The 22,834-nt window shown below is 39.7% G+C and overlaps 1 protein-coding gene across 7 annotated transcripts in view; it reads left to right on the top strand.

The window, feature by feature from the left end:
- LOC112568038 overlaps nt 1–22,834 on the top strand; it is a 28,313-nt gene that overhangs the window by 2,291 nt on the left and 3,188 nt on the right. The window contains exons 1-7 of one of the 7 annotated variants that reach the window (XM_025245038.1): nt 6,902–6,961; nt 7,299–7,823; nt 8,225–8,263; nt 12,302–12,403; nt 21,414–21,617; nt 21,998–22,057; nt 22,687–22,737. In XM_025245038.1, coding sequence (XP_025100823.1) covers nt 21,504–21,617; nt 21,998–22,057; nt 22,687–22,737 — 225 coding nt within the window. In that variant the 5' untranslated portion in view covers nt 6,902–6,961; nt 7,299–7,823; nt 8,225–8,263; nt 12,302–12,403; nt 21,414–21,503. Of the gene's footprint in view, nt 1–356; nt 642–1,142; nt 1,437–5,411; nt 6,962–7,028; nt 7,824–8,224; nt 8,264–8,285; nt 9,055–12,301; nt 12,404–14,236; nt 14,609–21,413; nt 21,618–21,997; nt 22,058–22,686; nt 22,738–22,834 lie in introns of those variants that run through there. The other 6 variants (XM_025245039.1, XM_025245041.1, XM_025245042.1 and 3 more) reach the window with 6 other exon arrangements.

Genomic DNA, 22,834 nt, shown 5'->3' with positions numbered 1-22,834 from the left:
TGTGATAGGCATGCATATTTACTTAAAAACATTCGAAATGATACATACTATTATTTTCAGCTTTTGAGAGATTATTAATTAGTTGGCACATAGAGTTAATATAATACTGTTTATATATCAAACATGTGATTTCACGGGCTTAAAAACCAATTTGAACGGCTTTCATTTTTTGCAGGTATCAGTAGATATAGGCTATATAAAAACTAACCTGTACATTTCAGCCTTCAAAACCATCCATTAATTAATTAGTAACTATTCAGGTGTGTCTTTAAATGATTGCTTCATCAATACACCTGTAATGTGAAGACATATGTTTGTCTTCGGATGAATGAGAATGTGTGTATGTGTGTGTGCAGACCCACCCATGGTGACCAGTCTGACTGTGGATGGCAAGGAAGTGGACTTGTCTCTGTTGGTCAGTGAAAATCAGACCGCTCTCATCGAGTGTTTATTTGACCAAGGGAAGCCACCCTCTCGCTTCCGTTTGCTGAATTCAAGCAGACAAGAAGTGGGACTGGGCACGTCTGATGGCCACATCATCCACTCTGTCACTGTTGACCAATGTGGTCGTCCGTGGCCAAGGTTCTTTTGTGAAGGAGCGGACTCTGAGAAGAACAGATCAGTTGTATTTCTTGTCAGATGTAGGTATTGGTATTAACATTGTGTATATATATGAAAGCTACATCAAGCTAAAATAATACACCATAAACCTGCAAACAAAATCGCTATAAAATCTTTTATCGTGTTCCAAACCGGAGAGGGAGCTAGAGGGGCGAGTACAACGTGTGGACAAAACTTAACTCTCGACTAAATCCTTACCCTCTCCTCCCCTTAGTCTTAAAGGTTATTGCAATACAATCTGCAATCTGAAAATCGCATTTTCATTTATTTTAACTAAAAATAAAGGAAGAGTTGAATTTAAAAATAAACTAAGCCATTTCATCGTCTGTTTTTTTCTGTTACTGTCGTTACAAAATATTACAACACACTTTTGTTATCAATTATCTATATATCTCGGGAGCAGCTTCCTGGTGTTAAAAATAAACCATCACATTCACGATTTCAAACGGGAAGACGAGGTGGGGACGTGCGTGGCTAAAAGAATGGGTTCTTTCATGATACCTTATCTGTTTTTTTGACAGGTCCACCCAAGTTTTCTGATGGACTTCCTGCTGTCGTTGTCCACCCCGTGTACACACAGTTGATGTTCAACATCACGGCTCACACAAAAGCAATCGAACGATGCCGTTTGACTCCACAAGCCTTGGAAAGCATTTCTGGAAAAGAAGTAAACTGTTTTCTGACAGGTATCCCACCCGACTTGCTTCTGACAGTTCAGCTTTTTAAAGACGACAATTCTTTTCACGGGAACTGGACACTGAGTGTCAGAAATGAAATAGGTGTGACCAGTACCACAATATATTTTGATGAAACAGGTGAGTACATTTCACTGTTGTTTGTTGTAATATTTTTTTCTAAGATTTGATCAAACCCAACTAAACATTAGATTCTTCATTTTTCGGTAAATAACAGATCCGAGCTCACAAAGATATTCTTCAGCTACAATCGGTTATCTACATTAATAGCACATTTATTTTTTACACTGTTCATGTACAGTCAGCAGTTACTCTCGTTACACGATAAGACCCTATATAAGATTTTTGAGAACTTGCTTAATTTTCTAATGCATAACAATTTTTTTTTACTAGTATAGACAGTCCACTGAACTCAACAAAAATAACCAATTTTTTTTCCTATACAGATTGTTGTGATTAAAACCTAGCATGTAAAACCTTATTTATATATAAATATAAAATTTGTATTTAACCTTATATATTTATAAAGATAAACATCAAACACGATCATACATAAAAAGGGGCAAAAAATTACTATTTTAACACAGTGTGACATAAGGATGTTATTAAAAGTGTGACTAGGTCAAAAGAAAGTAAAGTGAGAGGTTTAAAAGCTGCATGCGCTTTGCTGTGCATAAGTAAGTAATGTTGTTTACATAAGCAATACTCCGATGGTAAAAAAGAACAGAAAAACATTGCTTCTGCTGTTGTACGACCTGGTGTCATGTAACCTATGGCCACGAGAACCGCTTGAATCGGATGAGCCGATGAATAACCAATCATCATACCCGTTACCGAACTTTGCTCACTTCTTCATCCTGTGAGAACCGTAACACCGAGGATAGAAATGCACATTTAAGGGCAGAGGTCAAATCAGAATCCGCCGTTTGGCCATTTTCTTGTTTGCTGTGATGGAGGACAACCAACGACTTCTCGAAAAGGTCAAATTTCTAAACGGATTCATTGGCAGCCATCGAAAGGTAAGACCAGTCTCTTTCTCTCTCCCCCTAAACACACAAAGGAACGTACAAACCGTTTGTTGCTAATCTATCTATCCATCCATCTATCTATATATACAGTGGTACCTCGACATACGAGTGCCCTGACATACGAGTGTTTTGAGATACGAGCCGCCGAGCGAGCGATATTTTGCTTCGAGATAAGAGCAAGATTTGAGATACGAGGAATCGCACACTACACCGCTGCACACGACCCCAACATGCGGGGCGGATATTAGGGTCGTGTGCAGCGTCTAACAGTTTCTCCCACCTCAGACTAGACCTCAGTCTGTGTGCTTGTTTCCCTCGTTTTCGAAGCATTTTTGATAAGTTGGGTTCGCGTTTTTTGCTTTTTGTACATTTACAAAACATTATCCCATTTATTTTTGTAACCATGGGTCCGAAGAAGAAGATGATGTCTATTGAATTAAAGCGCAAAATCGTAGAAAAACATGAGCAAGGTGTGCGAGTAATTGACTTGGCGAGGATGTACGGGTGTAGCACATCAATGATATGTTCTGAGCTTAAACAGGAGTTGATAAAGGGTACAACGCCAGCTAGGGGCGTTACAATAATTTCTAAGCTCCGGACTTCTCTCCATGAAAAGATGGAGAAACTATTGACTGTGTGGGTGACAGAGAAGCAGCTTCAAGGAGGAACCTTAACACAAAGCATCATGTGTGAGAAGGCACGAGCGATTTACGGTGATTTGCTGAAGCAGATCCCACACACTTCCACAAACGAAGAATTTAATATGTTTTTATAGAATATGTATTTGTTATTCATAAATAAATGTTTCTTCTTGTAAATACACTTTTTCTTATTCAAAAACACTTAACAAAAACAACTGAGGTGGTGTTTTGGGAGCTGGAACGGATTAATGGCATTTCAATGAATTTCAATGGGGAAAATTGCTTTGAGATACGAGCAATTTGACATACGAGCAAGGTTACGGAACGAATTAAACTCGTATGTCGAGGTACCACTGTATATCAAATTAAAAAAAAAAACCAGCAACATAAAACACCAAGAATGGCAAATAATAATATGGAATTAGTGGAGACGATATTTTCATGCGGGGAAACTTCGGATCCAACTGGACGGCATATTTTTTTTCAAAATGTTGAACTCTTGGCTTAAATCTTGAAAACTTGTATGCATAATTGTATGTGTTGTACTTGTATCACGGGAAAAAAAAATCAAGGCCAAAAAAAAGTACACCATAATAAAGAAAAATCATTTTAGGAATATGCTGAATGAAGCTTGCTCAGACCTAAAATTCCCCCAACCCACATACGTCCTGGTGCCTTACTGTTTCTGGCTGCTTTGCATTATCTCCCTTATAGTTTACATTTTGTTTATTTTTTTATGAGAACAAATGTGGGTCTAGGAGAATTTTTTTCAATAATGATGCGTAGTGAAGAGTATAACTTGTTTGATTAGTCAATGGGGTTTTCGGGTGAAAGGAAAGGTTATGTGCTCGGTTTTGGTTTCGCGTTTTAAAAGAAGTGTGTTAGGTCCACGTTTGTTGGACCTCGTCTCTGTCAGGCTTTGCTTCGGTGTTTGCGAGTAGTGCTTTGCTGCTTCAGTAAGGGATTAACTGGGAAATGAGTGCACTTTGTGCTTGAGGGCTTTCTCTTGTTGCTGCTTTCTTTGTTTAAATAGCTAAATAGCTAAAAAAAAAAAAGCTCTCTTGGGTGACTGCGATGTCTTGTGAATGTGTGGTGTTCCTTCGTGAGACATTAAATAGTCCATTTTTTATAGATATTTTTTAAGTTTCGGTGTATCCATGAATTATGTAATAAAAAATCTTGAACTCAGAAATCATGTTTCGTTAAAAAAAGACACAAACATCCTTTATTGCAATCTTAGACTCTTCTTACATCCCCCAGTCTTTCATTCAGAAATATTTTGTTTCAGGTTCGATATCCAGTCCTCGCTTAAGGGAGGCGGCGGTTTGCTCAAGAACAGTCATTTCGAGTTTGCTCTACATGGACTCTATACAAGAAAACAATCCTCCCAACTGTCTCATCATTTTCTCTTCCCGCCCTCAACAGCCTCCCTCTGTTGGTTTGTTTGATCATATGTATGATTTGTTCACCTTAACATGAAGCTCAGAAGTACGCACACCACATGATGGACACTGAGCACTACTCACTCTATTTACTTTTTGTTTTTGCGACAAACGCAGCTAATTGTACTGTAATGGCAGTGTCAACACAGGTGTTCATGTCTGCAGCCTTTGTACTTTCTTTGCATGAAGCTCACACACACGCAAAACTGGAATTCATCAGGCTGTGTGATTGATTATGGTGTGTGTGTGTGTGTGTGTGTTTGTCTTGGTGTTTATGTGTCCTCCAGCGTATTTGTGATTGCACGTGCACAGGTGTGTGTGATGATGGGTACCGACCCTCCCCCTCCATTGGGACCAGTCTGATTACAACAGATCATTGTTGTTTTTTGACATTGTTTCTCTACACATTGAATAGTACAAAGACAAGTCTAAATTATTTACATTAGTATTGTAATTTCTTCTTTGATCTTGTCAGTGCAACAATAGAGAAGAGAGCTCAGAGTATGTATTATTTAGTTGTATTTGTAAACACGTTGGGATGTATTTCAATATTCGTGTCTGCATTTCGAGAACAAACGGGACCAAGGCGACGTGACCGAATGAAAAAAAAATGTTCTGCTAATATTTGCATTTCTTTCTGTAATACGCATTTCATGATTTATCGAAGTTCACCTCTGTGTTTGTAACCTTTACAGACCTCCAAAGCTTGTTGACAGAACTTCAGAATTTCTTATCAAACCTCTGTGTACACGACTGCTGTTTATTTTACATGACAGGTTAATGACATCAGTCGACAAGCATTTGATAAAGTCCCCGCACCTGAGAAAAAAACATCGCAAAATAAAGGTAAACTGTACCTCACCCGACCTGGTCGTGAAGGTTCAGGTTTTTACAGAGGATAATCCTCTCTTGGAAACTTGTTCCCTGGTGGTTGTGTTGCATCATTGTATTTCCACGGGACAGGTGAGTATTCTTTAAGTGTATATGGAATTTACTGTTATTTTTCCTTTTCGTCCAAAGAGCGATAACAAACTTTCTAAGACGACCATTATGGCGCGCTTCAAATCTTGAAGACTACTTCTTACACTTCAATTTTTTCCATTCGCTGGAGTCTCCTCAGCTCACCCCACTTATCCTTTAATGTATCATTGTAATGTTTTAGTGCTACCGCCTTTTTCAAAGTATTCGTAGTAGTTTCAGTCAAACCCTAGCATTTGCTGCCGGTGTTAGGTGCTTGATGATTTATTTACCTGAGGTAGGTACAGTCACGAACATTGCACGACTTACACATGCCACGTTTACACAGCATATTGTCGACATTTATGAGTCTGTTTTAGCGTGGTATGGAGGTAACAACAAATTTATTGCAAGGCAAAGGTTTAAACCTTTAAGTTCGCTAGTTTTCCTTGCTATAAACAATCTGAATACTTCAGGGGCAGCTAGAGGAGTACTTGCGGGTTTTGTTATCCGGAGACTCCATCCTGTTTTATGTCCCTTGAGATGTTCTGTCTGTCACACTACCGAGAATTCAATAAATACACCAGAGTCTGTTATAAATGTCCCGTAGCCCTGCGTTGATAAACAGAAAGGATTAACAAAGGTATGGCATTTGCCACACATACAGTCCAGAAGGTGGCATTTGCAACAGTTCACCTCGCTCCCGGACTAGTGAGACTAAATCGTTCAGCAAACGTAGACGGGAGAGTACATTGGAGAGTAGAATCAGACTGTTCCTCCTCCCCGCCTCTTCATCGCTACAAAGATGGAGAAAGTCTGTGTTTGAGGTCACGACGGCGACACGGTTGCCCCCAGGTGGCGGTTCTTTGTATCTGTGTCTGTACAATGGGTAGACAACACTAACCCTGCACTCGTCGGAACTGCTACCGTCCCTCTCCTCGGTTTGCAGGTGGGTGGCCGTTCCAAGGTGAGTCTTTGCTGATGTCAAATTGACAGTGGAGCACCTTTGCTGTACACCGGGTTGTTGGTCAGGTAAAGCAGGTACAAACGAGAAAAGAGACTGGAGGACAGAAGAAATTCTTTGGGTTTCATTCAATGCACTGGTGGGACGCCCACGACAGGTCTTTGTGTTTTGTTGAGGGAAAGAACTCATGTTGACATTCTCTGTGTTAGCCATTGTGTGTTGACTCTCGTGAGTGGGTTTTGTTTACTTTGGTCCCTCTGTTGCTTCCTTGTTCCGACTGTGTGTGTGTGTTAAAGAGATGAAACGTGATTCTTAGTGGTGCTGCGCTTGGTGATGACAATCGCCTTTGTCTTAAGTGTGTCCTCTTAAGTTCCTTTCAACTTCCTCTCCCAATATATTATCTTAAAATAGACAACTTCGGGATGTGCTGTGTGTCTTTTTTGTAACTGGTGATATCTTTGCTATTAACGGGTGATTTATCAGTTTCGAACTGTTTTGGCTTTTTCTTCATCGCCATCTGTACTCAGCGATCCTCGTACAAGACGGTCGTCACCTATTGTAAAGCCGACCCTTCACCCGTGTAACTGTCGACACAAGGGATATTTTCTTACTGGTAAGTCTTATCTTACATACAAATCCTGTCTGAAACAAATAATAAGCGACTGTTAAGTGTGTGTCAAGTGTTGCTAACACTCTTGTATGAGACACCGTCTGCGATTTTTTTCTGTGGCTTGTGACTTCGTCGTTCTCATATACACAATCTCGAATCTACTTTCCTAGACAGTTTTAAATTTATAACTGGGGATACTAAGCCCTTCCCTCTCTCCATATCTCAACATCACATGATTAAGGTGAAGGACGAGTACCTGTCCCTGTCGTTGACAATTTGGGTTCCTCAGGTCACAGAGCGGACTTGTTACTGGACAGCTTACAAATAATTTTTGTTTCAGTTAACTACTACAATGATGCTAGTCAGTAGAGTGGGCGAGATAAACATTGCAACAATCAGCTGCCTGGTAGGATGTACAGTACACGAGACAGATGTTACGGATGAGAGTTTTTTCGCTTGAGCGGACAGGTGTAATAAAATACAGGATGAGCAGCGAGCGGCCTTCATTTATGCTATAGGCTGCTGAGACAAAAACGACTTCAATCCACCTTGCTATTAAAAAAAATAACAACTAAGGTCCGGATCCTGTTTATCTGGTTGACCCTACCCGAGGAGAGAGGTGTTGACAACCTTGACTTCCCTTATCTCTCTCACACAAGCAACTCAATACGACTGCTTCACATTGTGGGATATTGTGATTACTGAACACCTGAGAAAACTCCCAAAATAGCAACAACAGGTGGCTTGTGTCCCACCTCACCTGCCTTCCCCTCCTGCTATTGACCTGTAATATAACCTGCACTACCCATGGAGAAATCATGGAGTGACTGCAGCAAGGACTTCGATGACCCGCTACAGGATGGTTGTAAGTTCACAAATGTTATTGTCTACTTTCTCTCATGTTAATTAATCACTGTGTCAATGACAATATCAATTTCTGAGAGGATTCTGTCCTAAGTACGAGTTTACAGGTCGACTCCTCTTCTAAGCCGATCCACTTCTAATTTAAACTTTCATTTTCAGTTCCAGCAATCTTTCTTCTTCTTAAAAATAAATCTTCCTTAACTTATTTTCCTGCATTAACTGGAGTTTTCTTTCCTTTGATTAAAATTTCTTTCGCCTTTCTTTCTCCTCTAGTTTTCCATGTCTCTCTTCCTCCTCAGAAACCAAAATTTCCTTTATAATAACTGAAGATTTTGTTCTCGCTAAGTCTTTTTTTTTTAAATTTTTTGTCTCTCTGCTTCTGGCTGGGATTCTGCTGCTCAGAACATGACATGAGTTTCTCCTATCAGACCTAGTTCCGTGGTGAGTAACTTATCTTCAGGTGTCCAGCTTAGAAGATTACCCTATCCCACTTTAAAAAAAAATTCTTCTTGAAAAGGAACAGTTCCTATCTGTTGTCCGTTTCAGTAATAACTCTTGGATCTAGCACTAAACATGACAGACAACTTACGATGACATAACAATATTACAGGAGGATAATATACCAAAAATGTAAAAGACATAGTAACAAAGCCAATCTAGTCCTTATACAAGCACAATACAACCATTCTTCAAACACCAGTGCCAATGATACAAAAGGAGGGAGGAAGAACTGAAGACAGATGTATGTACTGAGGACCGCCACCTACAGGGCAACCAGATGAGGAATGAAACACTCAGACTTTCTCTACTTTAGCAGCCAGGTAGAAACAGGGGAGGGGGATTGTGTGGTCCCAATCCATTGGCATGCACCTATCTGAAGTAGGTTCATGTTAGGTCAATCGCAACAATTTGTCAAGGACCTGTCCATGCCTCCTTGTTTTTAGGTTAAACCCTTTCGCTATTTATTCACCGCAAGAGTAGAAGGCATGTATGGGAGAATGTCAGCAAGAGAGGGGTTAACGGTGACATGGAGTATTTGGTGAACATAATTCAGCCATAAATTATTGGCGGAAATAATACTCAGGACCAGGGGAAGTGAAGGAAGAAGGCGTGCCTGAATCACGACATATAAATCTCCCGAGTTGAGATAACAGAGTAGACCAGGGTAGCGGCCATCGAAGCTAGATGTGACGGGGTACCGACCCCTTGTGGATTAACCTCCCCTAGTCGAGGTATGATATCTTTATTATTGCTTATAAAATTGTAATAAAACGCACACATGTTTCAAAGTTGTAAACACGAATATATGAGAGGAAGATATGAGGATTGGAGAATATAGTTTAGAATAGTAGAAACCTCGAGTTATAAGTTTTTTTTCTGTATGGGCTTTTTGAGTTGTGGCCCATCTGAAGGAGGAACAATCACCTCACAGACCATTTCTCTGGGAAGGAAAAACCGCTTCGAGTGGATTACAAGTGTAAGTCATGTTACTCTGGAGATGCGAAGGTTGGCCACCCTGCGGTAGTCAGGCGCCGAACTGTAAGTGAAGCTCCAGGCAACTGATATTTTGAAAAGGGACTGAGAAGCTTAGAGAGGGTGTGTTGGTGAGTCAGTGTACGAGAGGGGGGAGAGAGAGAGACAATAAACTACTTGAAGTCAGGTTGATGATGGATGAAGTCGATGTAGTCCTACAACAACGACATCATGAGAGTTTGTAAACATAAGTCTGCATGATTTATATACACTGTCATATTGCTGTGTATATTTTATTAACACGACTTATCTCTTTCCTTAATTATATTTCTTTATTATTTATATTACATTTCTTTCCTTGTATGGATGCAAACCACTGAGTTAGGGATGCTTAACAAAACATTCCACTGCGCGAGCAGATCCGTGACACATCTGTCTCTCTGGTCTTTGTCACGTGACAGTCACGCTTGGTGAGGTCTGTAGGCGGAAAGGCAACGAGAACAAACCCGAGTTGATGAGCTTTTGTTACACGGGATGCACATTCAGCCAGGTTATAATATTCGTTTGTCACTAAAAATCGTTCTTTACTGATGGATCGGCATTGTCTCTGGACTTGTCAAAAATTTTGATTGGACGTCTGCTCGCGAATGCAAATTCACTGAGTCAATACCACGACAGTCATGAATTGTAATATGTTTATTATTTAAATTTTGAGTGAAGAACTTGTCTGTACTATTCTCGTTATCTGTCCTCGTCTCGTGCCTGTTGTAGCTATTCCTAGCTTTGTTATTTCAAACTAAATTGCGGTTGCTTTCTGTTCCGTATAATGGCGGCGAGGGACGTTCGTAATCAGTTCTTCCTGTGGTCACCATGGTGTCGACCTTCCTCCAAAACACCGAAACAGTGTTTGCACAAAGTGTCACACCATATCACTTCCTAAGTAAACTTGCTTTCGATGCTTGACTACCCTTAGCAGCGCTTTCGGGTCCCGGCGATGTTTCCAGAGTCATTAGTTTTATGTTCCCTGTACAGGATCAGGACTAAAGCCCTCGTGAGTGATCTGTCTCGTGCGCACGTGTCCATGCCTGCATTTCCCTTTCCCTCTCAACAAACTAATTCCCTGTTTCACGTCCGTAAAGTGGTTTTGTACCAGACGAGACCTAAACAGATTATACTTTGTAATGAGTGTGATGTTCTGGCACCGCCGGACCTTGTCCACCCTAGTCACTGCTGGTGTTGCTGCCATCATCCTGATACGGATGTCTGGGATATGCTGTTCCAGAGGCATACCACTGTAATAATAATTGTAATAATAAATAGTAATTAATAATAATGATGCGTGATTTGTGTAGAGCATTCTTACTCTTGTAGAAGAATAAACAACAGTGATTAATAAAAGATGTCTATAGAAAACGAAAAGAGGATTCGGGTGACAAGAAATTGAGGAAGACGAGAAGGAAAGTGCAACCGGATGACAAAACAGAGAAGGGTGTTTCGAAGATGGAATATCGGAGTTGTGGGTACATTTCTGGGGGTACCGGTAGTTGATATTCGCTGAGTAAATGGCGGCCATTATCTAGATGAATTCATAGTTTAGTGTATAAAATAAAAATTGATTTCTGCTTCTTATAGGGGTGGCCGGGTGTGGCACCTGTCACCTGTACAGTGAGGGTTTGTTGTCCAGGGTGGAGGTCTCGTCTCGGGTACAGCTTTTTTCTGCAGGGCTGGGTGCTCTGCTGTGATATTCCCAGTTGTTTGTTTATCGTGACACACCCATCCCGCTCCTTCTTATTATTACATAGAACTTTTTGTCAGTACGAAGGATATTCGGCATACGAAACTGTGCTCGAAGGAAAAAAAGTGTGAACAAATTAAAATTCAGCAGTGGATACACGACTGTGGTTCTACAGCAACGATGTCATAAGCTTTTGGTAAGATAGGTTTGCATGCTTGTTATACGCTAAGTCATAGAGATGGACAGATTTCATTAACATTATTGGTCTTTTTCATTTTTAGGTTTTACAGGTACATTTCTTTCTTGCATGGATGCAAGAGGTTGGTTTGGAGGTGAGATTGGGGGCGGATTGCGTTTGTAAAAGACAGAAAACATGATCATTAGAGGAAATCTCGCGGTCACCTGTGTGTGTTCTTTTTGTCTGTGTCCTCTAGTTTCTTAATATTGTACGATTTATCAGTTTCGACCTGTTTTAGTCTCCTTTTCACCCCTAACTGTGTTATAAATGAGCGGTAATCGTAAAACGAGGCCGTCTGCTCTTGTCGTACACCCGAAACTAAAGTAGGTCAGCAGGGGTCAGAGCTAACTGGGGCATCCGCCTGACTGGCAATGGTCAGGTTACTACCAAACACAATGGAGATTACATGTCGACACAGAAAATATTTGTGTATGTCTGGCAAAGAACAGGACCAATCGTCTGTCAAGTGCTTGTCGATGGTGCTTCGTTGTGTAGGGACGAGTGGACATGAACTGTAGGGACACCCAGTAGTGGGCAGTCGTTATCATAAAGGCCGAAGTTTTACTGTTACAGGTACTAACCTAGCAATACAATGTCTTTCTCAGCCGGGTACTTGGTGTTGGCGTTTACAAAGCTGAAGTGAAACGGTTTCCAACTGAACAAACTGTCAGGGTTAGGACTGAATGTATTCTGCACCAACAAACAAAACTAGAATATACAAAGGAGAGAAGAATGAACAGCCCAAATGACACAAACATAAAAACAACTGAATGATTGCTTTTTTGTCTTTCTCTCTATCTCTTATCTTTCTTTCCTCATAAGCGGGGAAAATTGTTAGTCGTGTCCACCTCATGAATTCCATGTCCTTTCTGCTACACCCTTTTCTTACCACACTCTTACTTCCGTGGCAGCTACTCATCATCATGCACTGCTGGGAAGTGATCTGTAAATCTGTAAATGTACAATAACAATTTCAACAACTTTTGTGTTGTTTCCTACAGTACAATACCAATAACAGAATTTGTTTCTACAGGAGTTCATACTCTTCCAAGAATGCAGCAGAACTGCTTGGAGGCCAGTCATTTCGTCCCACAGCAGAAGTCACTTCGTCCCAGATGTGTCCATCTCGTCCCAGGTAGGACCATTTTATCAAAAGACCAAAAAGTCAAATCGTTCCGAGCCCTTGACATCGCTCTTGACATTAGGAATATCTTGAACTACACCCAGTCTCTTTTCTTTGAACCACTTGAGCGATTTAAGTAAAAGCGACACTGGCTTTTGAGCCCAATTTTCGAGTCGATTGCATAAAGAAGTCTCTAACTAATTTCCGCTCAAGTCCTAAACCTTTTAACCATCCAGGTGACAGAATACTGCCGTGTACAAAGTTCTGCAGTTTAACAGTTTATTTTTGGATGGTGTGGTTTTTCTAGTCATTATTTGAGGAGCCTTTAAGTCTACTACCATCATGAATAATACAAAATACTGTTCCATCTCCTCCCCCGGCGCCGTCTCTGATGGACAGTTTTCGCACCCCGCTACCTTTTCAAATTAACAGGATCCGTTTTTTTTTTGTTTTTTTTTTGTTTTTACCTCCAGCAGTATATTTTGATCAAGGTCTCCTTCGCACATTGAGTTGTAAAGTCCAAAGAAAAGACTGTTCAGGGAACGGATTCAATAAAAACAAGAGGATATTTTTTTCTTTCACATTTTCTTTAGGTTGCCACGTGTTCGAACAAGACTTGGTTGTGTCCTGATTGACACAATGGCCCTTTTGAGTGTACCTTGAAGCACACAAGCTGGTAATTACATTCTGGGCCGTAATGACAGCTTCCAAGGTCTAACTGTACTCATGTTTCTCCTTCTCTCAGTCCACACCTTTGTTCTGATTTTGTCGTGAATACCTTGAGCGAAGTTTGCAAGTTAGGTGTGAAGAGTCAATATAACCCTCACACATTACACTTTAAGACAAATATTTAAAATATATATTTATAAGGCTTTAAAAATTTTAATAAACATTTTAGTAAACATTTCAAAGGATTATTAGTCCTGAAACCTACTTTCGCCCCGAAAACCAACATTTTCCAAAACATTTTATCTAGCAGGCAGTAGACAGGTGAGTGATGTTGTGCCAACATAACAAATGTCAAAATAAATGTTTAATGTCGTGTATGATCCCTCAGGCTTCGTCAGTCAGTGTGCTTGATTGCGTGTGTAGATATATATGTGGGTGTGTGTTGTGGGGGGAATGATGGGCTTGCGCGTGCGTGATTACGTGCGTGAGTGTGTGTGTGTGCTCCTGCTTGCGTGCACGCGCTCGCGGATGTGAGTGTGTGTAAACAGATATGTGCTGGTTGACCTGCGGAGATTACCAGCATGGGGTCTTCACTAGACACACACACACTCCCGATTTGCACCGCACCCAGTGATGATGATCCCTCCTCTCCGTGTACACCTGCCGCCATTGACATGTAGACGGGATTAACCCTTTCACTACCAGGTGAATGCAAATACCGCCTCTCTGCCTGCCTTTGTGTGGGACTAGGGTCACCTTACTTGCCTGTAAATTCTCATCTATTTCATAGGCAAATACGCATGTTATTTATATTTGCATTATTAGATTGTTATTCACAGTCAGCGAAGAGTACCCTGTCTTTGTGATCACCACCTCGAGGCTGTTGGATGTAAGGAGGTAGTGTTACACGTGACACTCTCACTTTACTCACATTCCAAGTCATCACTGTCAGTATGGCTAATAAATTCTTCCCTACTTTCAACATAGTTTTGTGAACTTTGTATGAAATCTGCCAGCAGACAGTCGCATGTCTCCTCGTGTTTTTCTCAGAAAACCTCCAAAGGACACAAAACACACCCGAGAGAAGACACTAAGGAAGCAAGCGATGAACCAGTAGTTTCAGCAAACAAAAAAAAAAAAAAAAAAAAAAAAAAAAAAAAAAGTGCAGGAAACACACCACCAGTGTGCACACCCACAAACCTCAACTGTGGTAGCCCACCCGCAATTACCATAGGCTCACTCGGGTACAGGCCCAGTAGGCGACAACCCTTGACGGAGCGGAGAAAGAGTTAACCATCATTCTCTCTTTGTGTTCATACCTTCTCCTCCAAGTGCGTGTCTAGTACAGGTGTGGCTGGTCGAAGTGTTCTGTCGAACAGGATTCTCAGTCGTCAACATGATCTGAAAATGGAGACTGTTGTGTGCGAGCGTGTGCAGTTCCAGGACATACACTCCCTTATCTTGTTATTGTTTATCTAAGTAAAGATTGTGAGTTCGTGACGGATTCACGAGGCTTACGTCGCTTGAACACCGAGATCGGCGAGAAAAGTCAGTATTTTTTTTTTCTACTTGCTTTTACCACTTCATTTTTTTAAATAACATAATGAGATAGTCCTTAGTGAATGAAATTAACGATGATAATTTATTTTTACTGGTAAACACACTCCTGTTTAAGCAGGTAATGGCAGCACAATATTATTAATGAATAGAATAATCACATGTAAAAAAAAAAAATGAGGAGAAATTATGAAGCAAATAATTGCCTGGCTATATATATATAATAAGCATGTGCTCTACGCTTGATGCGACATGAAAGAACTGAAGGATGAATACCGCTATATAGCATGGGAAAACGGCAAAATACAGAGAAACACCTGTACCATGGCAACGGGGTATTGATCCCCCGACTGCTGGTAGTGGAACAGAGTGAGACGTACATCCCATACTAGAGAACCGTTACAAGACGATAGAGAATGGCAGCGGAAGTCGCTTCCTTGGATGGCGATGATTAAATGCAGGTGTAAACGATGAAGTAGGTGTAAAAATTGATGTTAAGTCCGGGGTAAGTTCTGACCGTTTGGCTGTTCGCCCAGTACACGAGTCGATTCAACCACTGTCCACAGCGATTGGACCAGAGTCCATAGATGATTAGACAAAATCATCATACATATGATAAGCTGGTATTTAAATAAGCAAACATTGACATTGTTTGTTGGTTGGTTGTTGTTGTTTTGTTGTGTTTTTTTTTGTTATTTCTGACACGCGTACTCACTCTTCACCATTATCCGTGTGTGTGTGTGTGTGTTAGTGTGAACGCCCTCTCAAGATATCAAAATGCTAATAAAATGTCGTTCAATATACTCAAGGTTAGAGCTAACATTATATCATCGTTAGCAGTTCTCTCGGAACATTTTCCAGCAAAATCAATGAGACATATCATGTAAATAAATCTTTAAGGGGGACCTGGTAGGTGCAACATCTGGTTAGACAACACTCCCCCCCCCTCTCTCTCTCTCTCTCTCTCTCTCACACACACACAAACACACAAACACACAATCACATGAACACACAAACCAACCCTCTTCCCCTCACACTTTGAGTGTAAAAGAGATTCACTATGTCAAACCGTAGTGTCACAACAGGTGTTTGAATTTGTCGCAGCTGCATGTCTGCCAGATTACTCCTCCATCATCTTATCATAAATCAGCTGTTGTGACATTTATCACTTTTTTAATGCAATACCGTCAAGAAGTCCTTTACTGTCATGTGCCCCTACTCATCGTATTGACTCTAGAGTTCTGTCTGTGTTTGGCATTTCATCGACATGACGACGACCTCTGTAAAGTAAAGACAATGTCCACACACACACACACACACCCACATCACCTATTGACACTCTCATTTTTTCAAACTAAGCCAGCGAATACATGATGGTTATTTATACAGTCTGTGCGTATGAATATATTCATTCTTCAATTACTACTCAGACTCTTCACAATGCCTCCTGTCTACCTCAATTACTTACATTAACTGGGATGACCCGACAGGCGAGTGTACACTGGGACTTACAGTCTGTGTGGGTAGACGGTCACTCGGACTGTACCCGGATGAGAGAGGTGTGGTTCTTCTCCCCGCCCTCCGTATCCAGGTGACAGCTTTGTTACCTGTCACTTATTGACTCATTTTACATCCTTGGCATAAACACACACCGCTTCTTTTATTCTTCTTCACACCTGAGGAGAAGGAAGAAAAGGGAGAAAAGCTGAAGGCACTACACTTAGCCACAACACACATTCGTCTGTTGTACAACGTTCACTCACCTACCCAGGGTACCCAGGCACACAGGTACTCAGCACCCGATTGCTCGACATTTAAGGTTGTTTTCCCTGTGGATGGATGTATTTCGTGTTCCTCAATTCACGTTGAAAATACTCAAAGTGACTTTTCTCGTGGTAAAAGGGAGGTAAGGGTATATTAGGGTACAAGTGGTGAAGTATTATTCGTACATACATTTTATATTTGCCGTGGAAATACTTCTTGATTCGACATACCATTTTGTTGGTTTTGTTTGCTTGGTTTTTTTTTTTTTTTGTTTTGATTTGTTTTGTTTTGTTTTGTTTTGGCTTAAGATTTAGATCGACCTAGTTCTGTCTGAGAATAGTTAAGGTTAGAATACCAACTCTTTTTTTCACTCTCGATCTGGAAATTTTTCATGTTTATTACGACTGTGGAAAAAAGAGTGAAGAACTGTGACTGGGTGTAAATTTTTCTGTAAGAAGTGTTCTTTGGGGGTGATTCGGCTCTGAGCCATTACTTAGAAAATGGTTTATTGTTTTCTTACCGAGTCTGTTTTGTAGAAGAATAAGAGTTTGTTTTTGTACAGTAGTTTTTTTTTAAAGTTGTTAGTGTCCTTCTTTAAACATTATTTTATCAATGATTTTTATGCGTATTTATTTAGCTCCATTTAGGTATACATAACTTTATTGACTTACTCGTTGCCGATTCAAATGAAAAGAAAGAAGAAAAAAGACTTTTAGGCTCAGCATCAAATATAGGGAAACAAGCATTTATATTTTGTAAGTTGTTTGTAATTTGAAAGAGCATGTAAGACATGATGTTTACAAGTGTGTCACGTGGGTGCTAGACTTTGTAGAAACAAAGACTCGTTTATGTTCCCGAAAATAAATTATGAATTGTGAAAGGGTGAATTAGTTACAGTTTTAAAAAAGCGGCAATTTAACAAACTCGATCACTTCTGATGTAGTATTTGCTTTTGGCTTTTTGTTGTTTATTTTTTATCCACATCACGGTTTTTTTTTTAATTTGCAGAAGAAAATCTTTAAATATGGACTATTTAGGTTACTGTGTCTTTTGTCTGTCTCTTTATGTGTTATTAAGGATGGGGACCTAGAAGAATTGACGTTTGAAAGAGAGAGAGAGACAAAGAGATAAATTAAACATACCAGGATATGAATGGGTATTCATCTGTGACTTATGGAGGGAATTTAGAGGCAGAAATATCACATGACAAAAATTATCATTTGTTTCCATACATTTATGTGCTATAATTTATTTGATTACATGTACAGGTATACATGAGAAGTGTGAAAGAAGGAAAGAATGAGCAAGTGAACAGAAAATTAGTTTTAATAAATTAATTTTTATAAACCGACCAGTGTGTGTGTGTGTGTGTGTGAAAGATATTGTATATAAAGATACCGTGTAGTTACTACACATAGTCAACTCGACCACTGCAAATTAACAATTTAACCACAATTGATAGCCTTGAGGGTAGTCTTGGGAAAGAGAGCAAACCTCTACACATAGTCATGACCCGATCACGGGTATTCACACAGTATTCACGTGTTCAAAGCCAGTCCCACCCATCAACTGTAGTTCATGGGTGAGAAAGACAGGGGCAACCAAGCGTAAAAACCCAAAGAAAGGACTGAATACTCGCCTCAGAATCCCGACAACTAAATAACAGCCACCAACACAGGTCAACACTCGTCCTCGGTTACTACAGAGAACAATGGCGGACTTCTCACAGAAATCTTTGCTTTAGTTAAAAACTAGACTAGCTTTTGCAAAGACCTCTACAACTTCCAGGTGAACACCTCTTCACTATGCTTCAAACAAATCAGGTTGTTAGCAGTCCTGTGAAAAGAAGAAATAACCATAGGCGGTCTGAAGGTAGAAAAGTCGCTTGTATTTGTTTTGTCATCTTCTCAAGTAAGGTGGGAATTAAAAAAACACATACACACACTCTCTACGAAGGAGTCTTGAGACGCAAAAGAATGGCCCAAAATATGGACCCTGTCATTATTGAAACCATTTTGAGAAAAAGGAAACAACGGTGCTAGAACCGCGTAACTATAAGAATATTTATTTATTAAGCAAAGTCATGGTCAAGTAGTGCAGGTTGAGATATAAACATTACTTAGGAATTGTTAGAAGAAGAACAGACTGGTTCCAGACCAGGTAGGACATAGTTGAGAAGACAACTATCCCATCCTGAGGGAAAAGTTGTTCTTTGGCATCAGCTGGAGCTCTGATGTGTCAAAAGAGTTTTAGACTGTGTGGCACGAGGGTCTATGTATGTGATTCAAAAATTCACCCATAAACATGGTCTCGTCCAAGTCAACGAATTGTTCTGTAAGTGCCTAACAAGCCTTGGTAATTGAATGAACAATTAAATTAAGAAGGGTAATTAAATAAAAGATTTTTTGTACACAACAGTATACCTACGCTAACGGTGTCATTACCTGTTTGTTAAGCATGTTTTTTGATAATATTACTCGTGAAGCTTATATGACAAAGACATTTTGATGTTCATGAAAACCGAGTTGTAGCCCGCTGTTTGCAGACGATAATGATAACACACTAGCAAAGAACTGAAGATCTTACAAAAAATCTGGACTGAAAACAACACTGACAGTTATCTAACTGACAGCCACACAAAGTCACCAAATTTCTATTTACTGTTCTCCAAAGCAGTTGAACTTTTTACCTCCAACATCAGCCTCCTCCCCACTTTGACTGCTTTCATCGCGAACATTATGACACCTGTGAATATTGCTGTCAATAGTTTGTGATTATATTGATTAGTCCGGCTGCTCGTTCTCCTCTCTAGGTTTATGACACTTTTCATCTTTACTGTTTACCCTGATGCATTTTTATTATTTGTTTTTTATTTCTCTGTCATAGTTGTTTCTCCTTCCGTCCTTCATATTGTAGCCATGTCTCCTATTTGTCTGAACCGCTGAAAGTGTGATTTTTCGTGAGCGTGATTATAAGATATATGAGCCACACGTTTATTATTATTATTATTATTATTATTATTATTATTATTATTATTATTATTATTATTATTATTATTATTATTATTAATGCAAGGTATACATTTAAATACGGAGTACGGCTTCAAGAGACAAGGAGTTATAAGTACTCAGGAGCCAGTTTTTACATTTACTGTAAACAACACGGGATGTTCGACTGAAACAAGACTACCACTCCAGCCTTGATAATGCAAGCACACAGGTGTTCGTCCGACTCACATGTCAATAATAACTAGAGGCAGGTATGAGGGAATGGAGAAGTTAAGAAAACATAAGCTCGTTTCAAAGAAGTTGTCACGGGTGACATGAGGTTTAAAAAGCTTGCACAGCTCGGGTGGCTGAGGTTCACCTGCTAGAAGGAGTTATAGATCTATTTAGAAAGTGGAAGAGAAGGAGAGAAAACAATATAACTAACTGTCGCCGACCAGCGCTTGATTTCCCAAGAAGACGAGGGACACTAAGTGTAGGGAGGTGGAGGCTGCTACAGTCCAGTATGAACAGTAAAAATGACCCGACTATAAATTATATTCTTAGTTAAACAATCAGCCATAAAAAGGAACTCTCTATTGGGACTGTGTTTACAACTAGAGATATCTGGAAGTGATGTCCCTTGGCTAAAACGCCGCGAAATTCTGTCTAGCGCTCTGATCTCTCTGCCTCTCTCTCTCTCTCTGTCTCTCCCTTTAGTTTTGTTCGTGGGTGAGAAGGTCACACGGTCACTGTACTTTATCCTCTCAACTATGTGACGATGTAGGTCCTAGCAATCGACGATAATTCGATGTCAGGACAAGAACTATTTTTTCTGTCGCATTGGTATCGTTACAGATCACCAACGATCTGTAGATCTAATCGCGAGGTTTAGATCAGAAACTCTGACACATCCTAAACCGTTACACGTGGGAATGACGGAGTGTTGCTTGTATTCAGTTAATTTGGTGATGTTGCCTGTAGGCAGTGTACATCTAGCTTCACTTATAGTTTTTATTATAAAGATTATCACAGTGTTTTGACAATAGTTTTCGCTGGGACTAAATCGTTTGGGTTTGGGATTCACGAAGGATGAAAATCCAAAATTAGTTCACGAGCCGCCGGAAGAGAGGCAGTGGACATCCAGTCCTGGATTACAGGTTACACGTGATCTGGGAGCAGCTTCTGGATCCATATCTTTCATCTCAGATGTATTCTATGCTTGTATCCGTGTATCCGTGTGTCTCTTTTTCTGTAAAGTGCCTTGAGCCTGTTCATAGGACTGTTTCAGTTTACTGGATGATGATGAGGAGGAGGATGAGGATGATGATGGATGAGGAGGAGGGATAATGAGGATAAGGAGGGATATATGAAGAGAAGGACGGATGGATGAGGAGAAAGAGGGATGGAGAATAGATGGAGGATTAACAGAGGAAAGATGGAGAAAGGAGGGATGGATTGAGGATGAAGGAGGAGGAGGGATGAGATGGATGAAGAAAGAATGATGGAGGGAGGGAGGAAGGATAAGGACAACATTGGAGAGAGGATAGAGGGATTGAGGAGGAGATATGATATATGGAAATAAAGTATGGAGGGAGCGATGGAGGAGAAGGATGATGATGAATGTAGGAGATGAATGGGAAAAGGAGGGTGGGGGAATTGATGGATCAGGGAAGATGAATGGGAAAAGGGGGATGGATGGAGGAGGAGGGATGGATGAGGCGGATGAATGGATGATGATGAGGGAGATGGATGGAGGAGGAGGATGGAGGGTAGATGATGAGAGAGATGAATGGAGGAGGAGGGAGGGCAGATCACTGATGACTTTAACATAATAATGTTTATTCCGATAATGGATTACAGGACATTATTATTATTTATAATCTTGAAGCACATGATTTTTTTAAAGTAATGTTTTATTAATTTTTTCACAAATGTATGAATTAACAACCGTTGATCTAATATTATGAGAGAAGAAACAAGTGTGTGACAAGGATTTGTAGCATTTGCAGCATGTACTGATGGCCGTTTCACGTGTCTGTCTGCAGATTTCGCCACTTTGATGAAGGAAGGACTCAGTTCAGTTTGTTGATGAAAAACACTTTACCTGGGGTCTTCTAGCGCCTTTCCTACAAGCTATGGATGCCCACTGCATCAAACGGTTGTTCGTCGTATGTATCATTACAGTGGTAATGACTGTAGTCACGTGGTCTGTCTATCGAGGTCCTACAAATACTGAATTTTTTCAAAAGGTACGTTAGCGCAAATAAGACTTCTTCCTCAGATATTTTTTGTTCACTTGCCAGTCAGTTCTTTGTCATTTCACTTTGGTGTAATGATTCCATAGGCAGAGAATCATTTAATGTGCTTGTAATGAAAAGATAAAACACAGCGTGGAAATGCAGATAATTTCAAGATGGAACTTTTAAGCAATTATCAATTTTCAGTTTATTTGTCGTCGTCCTTTTGTTTATCACTGTGACAAAATCTTTTACAAGTGTCTTAGTAACCAGATAATTTTCAAAGACTTATTTACTTGCTGTTTTTGTATGTTAGTATTTATTAAATTTTTTTGGTGATTACAGTTGTTCTTTTTTCCAAGGTTCTTATCATCATATTATTCTTTATGCAGGTTTTATTGTTTGTGTCAAGTCCTGATAATGAACCAGTTGAGAACTTAACAATATATACAGTAAGTACACAGATCTCTAATAAAAATATTTATTTATTTCATTATATATTGATTTATGCCTTGAGTAATAAGTAACAAGCAGTAATGTCAGTCCGCCGATATTAGTCATATAGAAATCAGGCTAAGATGAATGATTGAGATGACACATGTAAGGCATCTGCTGTTAACGGATGGATTTGTCTGCAAACGGTCGTCTGCTTTTCTAAAAGCTAGTACACAAGCCCCTTTTAGTTAATTAATGTAATTCTAGTGGCAGCACGAAGTTAATTTTAGTGAAACCCCTTAACTGTGGGTGATTTTTGTTTTTCACATAACATTAAACTACACATTAAATTGCAATTGTATATATTCTAGTTTTATATCATTCTTCAGTTAGTTTGTCTTTGATTTAATATAATTTATTTATTTTCAATGTAAGCATGACCGTTAATAACGCGCAGATCAAACCGATTAAAACTAGAAAAAATCCCGAAATTGTTTAAACTTAAATTTCACTATCTAAAAAATTATTGCATAAAAATGTTCACAATTTATATTATATTTGTATTTTCTCATATCATCAAAGATTACACTTAAATTTATATCACAAATACTGCTCCTGTCAGTCTAATTTTTTGTGTGTCATAAAGGTGAATCCAACTACTCCAGGAACAACACCTGTAGTACGTCGCGACAAATTGGTATGGAAACATTTTTAAGATTTGTAGAGTAAACACTACTCCCTTGATGCCTTATGTTATTTTGCGTAAAACCTAATTCATGTAAGTTTACAAACTA

This window comes from Pomacea canaliculata, linkage group LG7 (genome assembly GCF_003073045.1).
Source record: "Pomacea canaliculata isolate SZHN2017 linkage group LG7, ASM307304v1, whole genome shotgun sequence".
NCBI lineage: Eukaryota > Metazoa > Mollusca > Gastropoda > Architaenioglossa > Ampullariidae > Pomacea > Pomacea canaliculata.
The sequence above is the reverse complement of the archived record's forward strand: the minus strand, read 5'-3'. Positions and strand labels throughout refer to the sequence as shown.